The sequence below is a fragment of the Propithecus coquereli genome, unplaced genomic scaffold (genome assembly GCF_000956105.1).
Source record: "Propithecus coquereli isolate 6110/MARCELLA unplaced genomic scaffold, Pcoq_1.0 Scaffold214, whole genome shotgun sequence".
Classification (NCBI taxonomy): Eukaryota; Metazoa; Chordata; class Mammalia; order Primates; family Indriidae; genus Propithecus; species Propithecus coquereli.
In genome coordinates this window covers 6,401,377-6,411,890 of record NW_012146523.1, presented here as the reverse complement: position 1 = coordinate 6,411,890, position 10,514 = coordinate 6,401,377, and the positions used below count along the sequence as shown (strand labels likewise).

Sequence of the window (10,514 nt, the reverse complement as noted above, 5' to 3'; positions counted from 1 at the left end):
CAAGGAGAGCTGATGCCGGTGAAATAAAGTGGAGACTTTCATTTCCCCAAACTTCTGCCACTTTCTTTTGGACATTAGTAGTCCTGCTGTAGCTCTTTATTCTCAAATTATTATTTTTAAATAAATGTATTCACTGCTGATGCTTAAATATTTGCCTCAGACTCTTACTAAGCAAAACACATTTTTTAAGCTATGCATAGTTTATTAATGGCAAAAAAATCCAGATATGCAAAAATATCCCATTTAAATAGCAACTTCTTATGTTTTTATTGCTTGACTTCCTTCACTTCAGTTACCTTCACCTCAAGTCTACTGTGGCCACCTGCTCACAAGACTGAAATTTTGCCGAGAGATAGTTTATTATCTGAAATCTTATATCCAGGTATTTCACTTCTGAGCACTCTGTACAACTCCTTGAAATCTCTAGTCTCTATATTTTCTATTTTCTTCCTATCTCCCATCCCCCACTGCCTTCTTTTTTTTCCCTTCCTCCTCTTCCTTGAAACCACAGTTTGCACTCAATTACTTTCTTGTCGATATCATTGATGAACATTGCCCTTTTTCTCACCCCACTCAGTAAATCCTTAACCCTGCATTAATTCACCTGTCTTCTTGACTACTAATCATTATTGTAGAAAATCAAACATTGTCACATATTAATATCATGAAAATCCATAGTCTATAATGTCAAATGAAATTCCAGTACCACCCCGCAAATTTCTATGGATTGCTAGTTGGCCTTCTCACTCCACAGTTTTACAAATCTCTGTTACTCCCAAGTCATTACCATGCCATCTTCCACTCACTTTCAGAAGACACTGTCACTTAATACTTTACATAAGAATAAACAGTATCTACCATGTGGGAAATCCTTTGACTTCCTATTCCTACATTTACAAACTTACATGCACATACATTGTCCCTTCCTCCTGTCCTCCCACATTCCTAGAAGAGTTGTCTGGCTTCCTCATGGACCTTGTTCCATCAATCATCGCCCTTAGGAATTATGTCTTCAAACTTTAGAACCCTCTCCTGGCTTCTTCCCACCATAATCAAATATTTCCTGTCTTAAAAATAAATCAATACATCAATCAGTTCCATTATCTGTTTTCTATTATTGTCTTCTCTACTCTTCTTTAAAGTCAAATTTGTTGAGTTTTCTATACTTGCTACATCCATTTCCTTATATATAATTCACTGTCTTTGCCCTTCCCGCTAAAATTGCACCATCAAATTCACTACTGACCTCTATATAACTAAATCTAACAGCTTTTTTTTTTTCAAGACTTATGTTACTGGTCAGGCATCTCTTTTGAAACACTCTCTTGATTTTGGCTTCTTTGAAACTCATACTCTTGGTTTTCCTTCTATGTCTGTAGTTATCTTTTCCAATCTTTATTTTAGGCTCCTTTTTCTGTCCATTCTTTATTTTCAAGGTTCAGCCTACCTCTCTTAGCTTTAAGCACATTTTTGGGGTGACATAATGTAGTTACATGATAGTAACTCGAAAATCCACCTCCACCTGAGAGGTGTCTTCTGAGCTCATATACACACATCCAAACATCTATTGAGCATCTCTACCTGGATGCATCATAGTTATCTCAAACTCAACATATTTAAAACTGAACTCAGGCTTGTTCCTGACAGATCGGATTCTCCTTCTTGTGGTTCAGATCTCAGCAAGTGGCACCTCAGGCTATTGAGTTATTAAGAACTTAAGAGCCACATTTAATTCTTCTCTCTCCTTTTATTCTTACATTTAATCAGTTACCAGGTCTTGTGTGTTCTACCTCCTTATTATATCACGAATATGCCAACCCTCCATTCGCATTTCCACAACTTGAGTATGGGCCACCATGATTTCTTGCTGCAATTCTTGAGTTCTGTTCCCCTACTTTTACCTCTTTCCAATGCTTTCTCCACCTTATAGCCAGAATGATCATGTCACTATCTAACTTAAAACATTTTAGTGTATTTCTATTGCCATCAAGATAGAGTTCAAGTTCTCGTATCTGATGATATTGCTCGAGCTTATTTATTTCTCCAGGCTTGTTTTCTCTACTCCTCATGTCTCTATGTGTATCCTTGCCTTATTTAACCACTTCTTGTTCCCTAATATTGGCATACCTTGGTCCCATGAGCCCTTGCACATGTTGCCCTTGGTCTGAAACTCTCCCCTCCCATTTATTTTTTAGTTAGCCAATCCCCATGTGTCTTAATGTTTATGTTTAGAGATTTATTCCTCTGGGACTCTTCCTCTGACCTTTCCTAGTATATGTTAGCTGTTATTTCTCTGTAACATCAGAGTACCTTGTACCAATAATGATTAGTACAGTTGTGGCTTATAACATTTGAGCACTTATTTTGTGCCAGGATCTGTTCTACGCAGGTTATGCATCTTAACTCATCTAATGCTTACAACAACCGTATTAGATAATTATCATTATTTCCCGATATGAGTAATCTAAACTTAAGAGAAGTTAAGTAATTTTCCCAAGTTTCTACAACTAGTAAATGACACAAGTAGGTTCTGAACTCGGGCATCTTATTTAAGAGTTCATGAACTTAAACATCATGATGTTTGTTCACATTGAAACATTTATGACATTGTGTTGTAATAACCCATTTATACCTAACTTCCTTGTAAAAATAACAGGAAAATACCTAATCCTACAATTTCCCCAGTAATAGGTAAAATCAATCCTATGAGTTTTCTCACTAATAGGCACCCTGCAGGAGTTCTGTTTTGCACAACTTCTGAAAAGAGCTGAATGGATGGAAAAGAGATGTAAATCTCTCTCTTTCAAAACTGTTTTTTGAGAATCTACTTTTATAGAGTTCCTCAGTAAATAGCAGGAGAATGAGCTCCAGGCCTCAAGCATATCTCAAGGTCAGAGTCACATCTCCCATAATAATCCCTTCTCCAAGGAAAGGCAGGAAACCAAGTTTTGGACCTTGACATCCTGCTGACGCTTTTGTTATCCACTGCCATCCCTATTTTTTTTATCAACTGCCGTCACTATTTTTTTTTTTTCTCTTCATCCCCCTTAAAATCAGTGAGCCACTTAGCCTTGCTGCTGGCATCCCCTTCTCTTTCTTTGGGATGCCACATCACCTCCCTGTTCTCTTCCCGTCCCCTTCCCCCCTCTCTTTCACTCTCTCACTCTCTCTCCTCTAGGAAGATGAAATAAATTTTGCTTTTATATATCTTAATCTCTGCATGAGAAATCTTTCTCCATCCATGCCATGAACACCTACTAGGCTTTCCACTCTAACATCCCTAACTACACCCTGAATTATTAGGAGGAAGTTGCATCCCTCAGCACTTAGCACAGTGGTTAATACATAGTCTGCTTCCAATAAACATTATTTAAATAAATAAAAGAACAAAATGACACAAGTCAACAAGAAATAGTCCCTAACCCAAATCAGATTTATATCGACCTAGATGTGGTGCATGCCATAGTGGTATTTTTTCCCCAACAATACTAAGTTGACTTGCTGTCATCTAATCATCCCATACTGTTTCCCGTCTCTAAGGGTTTACACATCCTGTTTGATTTGTATAATATACCTTCCCACTCTTGTCTAAGTTGTTCTTCCTTCCAAATCCAGCTCAGAATTCACTTTATTTCTGAGGATTTCAAATCTTCTTTCTAAATTCTTGTTTCTCTACATTTTATGCATTTAACATCACATATAACAACAATATGATTAACCATGATTTTTTACCAAGCGTTTATTTTCTATTTATCTTTGTATCCACAGTACTTGAGTGTAGGGTATAGCACTCAGAAGTTGTTCAATAAATGTTAAAATATTGATTGAATGAAATTAGGTTGGGTTATGGCTCTGTAAATTATCTAGCAGAACGCTAATAAATTACAGAAATTTAGTTGGCTCTTACACTGGCAAAGAATTGATTATTTGTGTTGTCCAATATTGGCATATTGGAAGATTTGAGAAGAAGATATTATAACACTCTTGCCTATTTCACTTTCCTGATGTGGTCAAGTGTTGGGCAAAAGATATTCAATTTTTCAAAAGTCTCTGAAGTTGTCCCACCAGCTAATTAACAAACATTTAAGAAGGGAAGACCATTTCTATTTAAAGATAGACAAAGTAAGCCTGTTAAAATTTATAATATGTCAAACTACCAATAAATCTTGGAAGGGGAAAATAATGGTAAAATCCCCCCAAATGTTATTTTTCATATCAATTCTACATTTGAGTCTTCCTTTATACTCCACTCCTGGGACTCTAGCACAATTTTTTTTATTATAAATACAGTATATTGTATCTGGGCTTTCTAACTATTCTATATAACTCTTAATTCTTCTTTCTCAAACATACACGCAACTACCAGATCAAATTTCTTAAAGCACCATTTTTATCAAGTCATTTATTTGCTCAAGAACTTTCAGTGGCTCCTGTCTGTGGAATCAGATAACCCCTGAGCCTGAATTGATTTGTGCAGAGCCTGACCCATGACTGATATCTAGTAAGTATTTTAGTATTTTGACTGCTTTTTTCATTGTGTTTTTGCAAGTAAAATCAGAAAACCTAGTTGAAGGAAAGTTCCACTTTGTGTCTTTTATTATTATAAATATTGGTAAATTATCATGAGTAGATGCCTCTTATTTAACAAAGACGCTACGTGTTAAACAAAGTAGAAAATGTATACCTTTAAAAAAAAGTCTCTTCCCAGGAGTTCCACTTCCTAAATGAAATAGGCATGTGAAGATATGACAGGTAATATGCTTTGGGAATAGACAGGTGATATTTTAATTAGTGACAATTTATAGAGATATTGAAGAGGACCAAGCTGTGAGTTCACAGCTTCACAGCTGAACGCTAAATCATTGTTCCTCAATGGGGCATTCTTAACTGAAGTTCCAATATGACTATTCAGCCATGAGCATAACTAAACAAGTCCACAAGACATTAGAAAAGGATAACCCTTCAGATGCTGGGTCAAGCAAACAGGGTGGCCCCAAGCAAGATGAACTCTGCTTGAAAACCACCATCAGGTTGCCAGACTCAATTGTCCCATGAGCTTTTTTAGCCTATTTCTGGCCTTTGTTTCTTGCTCTGTCTCTCCATCTCCCTTCTTGGTTTCTATTTTATGCCCTTGCCATCTGAGGGATCAAAGAGTTCAGGCTCTTCAGATTGGCAGTGTTTTACTTTGTTAAAAAAAATCAACAAAAATGAAAATTGTGCCCATTTTCCTCTCTGTAAGAAACCAAAATTTGAAATTAGGGCGAAAGCACAAGAAAGAGCTGGGCAGTCCAAAATAAAAATCCACCTCTTCACATACATATACCTTGTTACAAACTAAATTTTATGAAACAACTTAAATATTGCTCATTAAAACTTTAAGACGTTAATGTATTCTCAAATCAACCCATGCCACTTTGTCATACAAATGGAACAACGGCAGCTTCTCTTTCAATATCGAAAATATCATTTTTGGAACAAATTTGAAGTTTTGATTCATTCAACAAACAATTATATTGAGCACCTACTATGTGTCAGACACTATGCTGAGTGCTGAGCAAGCAAAATGGGATAATTTTCCAATTTCAGAAGAATTCGGGTCTCTAAAGCAGTGCTTCTCAAACTATGTTTTATTAATATGTGCCCTCTTTTGCTAAATAAAATTTTTCTCCCACTTTTCAGAAATTCTTTTAACCTTATCTAACACTGAGAATCACTGAACACAGAACATAGACTCTATCTTCTGTGTATCCTTGATAGACAAAGTGTCTTTGAGTTTTAGTTTTTATTTAAAAGGCAACATATTGATTTTCCGGACATAAAACTGGATTATAATATTTAATATACTTTTCTGAACTACATATGCCCCCTTCCAAACTGAAATTCAAATGTCCTGTACCCACCCCTGTTGAGAATCACTGCTTTAAAGAGTTTTGGAGAAAACCAGGCAACCTCAATCTCTCCCCTCCAATCCAGTCTTAAAGGAATTAGAATTTTCCTACCTGACACAACAGCTGGTGGAGTATCATAATCCTGTCTTGGGATTGAATCTTTGAATGAAAAGAGCATGAGAAAGAATGCAATGAAGTACAAAAGAAAATAAAATAGAACCTTAGTTCTAAAACTTGGAAGGGCTTGCTGTGTGTCATATGGTTGCTTAGCCCTGCTGCCTTCAAGCAGTCAAGGCATTGTGACCCCTAGTTTATAGGTGACACCATGGTCCCCATTACCACCACACTGTGCATCTTGTTAGGACCAGTAAGACCTGCTGGGACAGTACCATTTGTCCCAGAACGTTGTTATCTTCTGCAGTGTGTTTAGTCCCTCCCTTAAGGAATTGGTGTAAAATTGTTACCCACTCTGGCTGACACAAGGGTTCTACAAGGCAGCCCATCTGAAGGGGGCCCAGAGCATGACAGGAGACAAAGTCCTGAAGAACAAAAGGAAGAACTAAAATTTAAAAGAGATAAAAGAAAAAATTGCACATTCTCATACTCCGTGGAGGCTAATACGTTTTGAAGCTAAAGTTTCATCATTAATCACTCAGCTGCAGCTCTGACCCCAGTGGTTGTCGGTGAGGCATTTTGGTGGGTGCTTTCGGCTCAAGGCCGAGAAGCTTTATGTGCTATAATCGTGGGGGTGTGATACGTGGAACAGATGATTGTTGTCCTTATTCTAAAGGTCCTAACATTGGAGGTGTCAAATTCTAGAGAAAGCTTAATTAAACTCCATGGCAGTTATTTCAGACTTGGGGGTTATATAGGACAAAACACATCTGTTTTTTTGAAGGTGAAAGGCTTTGGCTCGATACAATTTCTTCAGCCAGGGATCTTAAGAAGGAGAGTGGGACATAGCCTATGGCCTTAAGTCCCCCTTCTAAAAATGGAAAATTTTAATTTTATCCTGCTGGAGGGTTAAATTGTGTAAAAGGGACCTGGTATTGTTTACATTCAAATAAACTGCCAATACATGGTTAAATAGATGTTCTTGTGTGTCCCTTATTCCACTTATATAACCTTTATTCCATTTTAAAAGCTAAAAGACTAAAACCCTGAACTTTATTTTTCCATCCACTTGACAACTTTTGGACAATCACAAATTTCTCTCTTTCGTCTCTTTGCCACAAAAGGATAAGGTTAATCACTCTTTCATGAGTAAATGGCATGTGAGAAGACAGATTAGAACTTGAATATTGCAAGGCATTTTGAGCAGCAAAACCAAACATGACTAAAAGATTCAAAAGCAAATAAACCAGACTTAAAAGTTATTTTGCTCCTAGCAACAGGTATGTGAGTTGATTATAATCCCCAAATTTAGAATAAACAGAATCATTTTTAAAGGATCTCTAAATGTTTTATTAATAGAAGTAGTAATTTCTAGTACCTTTTTAAGAACTGCAATCACATATTACCACTCCAATCCAAAAAAAAAAGCTACTTTTTGGACCATGCCACTAGTCATTTTTTAAGAATATATTTATAACATTTTAATATAAATAATAAAAGCAAATAATGTTTATTGCTGAATTACTGGAGAATGTGCAAAAGTATGATTAAAATAGAAATTACTCCTAATCACGTCACCTAGTAATAGCCACATTTGTTTTGTATTTCTCCACAGCCTTATTTTATAAATATTTGTTCATAGTTGATATTGTACTCAACACATGCAAATTTACATCAGTTTTTTTGATTTAACATTATAAATAACCCCTTTCCTAATTATTGTATACTGTTACGATTCCATGCTGCATTCCATTCTAGTTTATGGATGGATTCTCGTTCATTTAATTATTCTTCTTTATTAGATATTACAAAGAGAACTGTGCTAAACATTTTTGAGGTATAAAGAATTTTCTGTTACTTTTCAATATTTCCGTAGACTAGTTTCTCAAAACTATAGCTGTTTGGTCAGTAAACAGCTGTGTCAAGTGTCTTGACTGTCTACCTTGCTAACCAATTGATACACAAATTTAGATTTCTATCATAAAGCAATCAATGTTTGAGAATGCTTATTTTCCTACATTTTCATCAGTACTATGTACTATATTTTGATAACTTTATTTGATGGAGTGTGTGTGTGTGTGTGTGTGTGTGTGTGTGTGTGCATGCATGTATGTGTGTATTTGATGAAATTGCTATTTCTATTTCTTGGAGTAAGATTTTTTCATATGTCCTTTGGCATTCTATTTCCTCCTTTAACAGCTATCTATTAATGTTCTTTGGCATTGTGTCTATTGAGGCTTTTCTCTTATGTCGCTAATTTATTTGAACTCAGAATCCCTTTTCTTAAAACAGCAAAAGTTTAATATTTGCAAATAAACTGTTTCAGACTTTTACTTAATGCCTATTCATTTATTATTTCTATTGTGAGTCTACCTTCAAAGGTCTTTTGTTTTACAATAAGACTAAACCAATTTTTAAAAAACTATTATCTATTTACCTATATATTCTTTTTTATGTTTCAGTGTTTTTAATTAATTGATAGTTTTTCCCCCCCAAAAAAAACATTTTAGGAGAGGTACTCATTATCATTTATTTATGAGACTATTCTATGAGTCAAGTGTCCATTTAACTTTACTTCTTATAATTCTCAGTCTTAATACTTATATAATACTTAATACTTATACCTAATAATGGAAAAAAAAATCTCTAAGCAAAGTGAATAATGCAGGATTTTCACCTGATACCATCAGAATTCGAGAGCAGTAAAGGAGTGGTATGATTGAAAAATGCTATAAAACTGTGATGAACAAATGGAGATCACGATTACAAGGTTATTTTTGTGAGTGGCTATGGTTACACCATGGGAATCCAATGATGTCACAAATCACCAGTGGCTTAGAGAACACAAACTGAACTGCAGATAAGGAGCCTGCAGAACAAAAACTTTTTTTTCTTTCAATAGATTCTAGTGACATTGTAAGCCACTGGTGACCATCTCCTGAACAAATGAAAAGGAGATAAGAAACTGGTAAAACAAGACTTTCATGCAATTTGGAGGTTCTCATAACACAGTAAAATCTCCAGTGGTTTCTCCTAAAGCTTACAATAAAGTGATAAGAAATTATGAATAATGGGGCTTGGTTCCATCAAGGGAATACTGTGACAAAAAATAAACAAAAGCAGAAAAGCTAGAAAAATCCTTCAAGGTTAGCAGAGCTCTGGAATAAAACAGTTACACTAATTGCATAACATTCATTTTTTAAGCCTACTGATTCTTTCTAGCTTAAAAAATAATTAGGGAATTGAACAATAAACATTTATGTTGGCAAAATGTAAGAGAAAGGTTAATTAAACTACATGGCAACCATTTCGAAATTTGGGGTTGCGGGCGACCAAATACATCTGCTTTTGTGAGGAGAACAAAGCAGCTTTGGCTCAATACTATTCCTTTAGCCAGGGACCTTAAAAAGAAGAATGAGACTTAGCCTGTGGCCTAAGGTGCCCCTTCAAAAAATGGAGAATTATAATCTAGCTCCAACTCCCATCACGCCAGATCACCGCCTACTCCAGATTATTTACTGGACCTCTCTGCTCTTCCCTTGGATCCCATCTGTCTCTGGATTTTAGGTTCCTATCTTAATCTTGCTTTATCACTCCTCACACCTCATTTTACAGAGTTTCAGTGAGCTCAGATGTCTGAGAGCCTGGGAAATGTTCTGGGTTGGAGAGAGACACAGTCAGATAGTTTTGTATTGACTAGCTATGACACATGGTGGACAATGGACTGGAGCAAACTGAGATTGAAAGCAGGAAGAACAGTTATGAAACTATTACAATTAGCCAAATGAGGCCCAGGGGAGACTCTAGAAATGTGGAGGAAAGGAGGTGGTTGGCAAATGTCTATAAGACAAAATTGGTAGGACTTGAAAAGTAATTATATATGGTGGTGAGGGAGAAGGAAAGGGTCCAGACTAAGTTGTAAGTGTATGGTTTGGCTACTGGGCAAATGGTCATGGCATTGGCTTGAAAGGTAACAGGGAGCAGGAACATCCAAGTGGAAGAGGTTTCAGTTGGAAGGAAGCTTAGGGAAATTCATGAGGTTAGTTTGGGTCATGGTGACTTTGAGATGTCTGAGGGAGATTTACATGGAGATATTTAGCAAATAGTTTGATAAATAAGTCTAAAATTCTATGATGAGGTTAATGGTGGGGATTCAGATTTAGGAGTCTTCAGCATGGAAGGCAGGGTTTAAAACCATGAAAGTCGATGAGATTGGTTAAGAAAATCATATGGAATAAGAAAGTTAAAAATGAAACCCTGGCTTAGCAGCTTGTGAGAGAAAAGAATAAAGAATGGCCAGAGAAGTTTGAGGAGAACTAGGAAAAACTTGAGCAGGAGTCACAAACTGGAGGATTTGGGAACAAACTGAGCCTAATGTTCAAATATAGGGAAATTTCCCATCAAAATTCAACTATTCAGCTTATTTTCAAATATTGGAAGGTGAGATCAGCCTGGGTCTGTATGACCATGTGGCAAGAGCTGCCTGGAGTTGAGCAGTGAGTGGTTGCCCTC

The 10,514-nt window shown here is 36.1% G+C and overlaps 1 protein-coding gene across 4 annotated transcripts in view; it reads right to left on the bottom strand.

The window, feature by feature from the left end:
• RBMS3 (RNA binding motif, single stranded interacting protein 3) overlaps positions 1–10,514 on the bottom strand; it is a 725,478-nt gene that overhangs the window by 37,655 nt on the left and 677,309 nt on the right. For 2 of the 4 annotated variants that reach the window (XM_012644535.1, XM_012644537.1), the window contains one exon: positions 6,000–6,047. The exons of the other annotated variants lie outside the window; for them this stretch is intronic. In XM_012644535.1, coding sequence (XP_012499989.1) covers positions 6,000–6,047 — 48 coding nt within the window. The remainder of the gene's footprint in view (positions 1–5,999; positions 6,048–10,514) is intronic. 4 annotated transcript variants of the gene reach the window in all.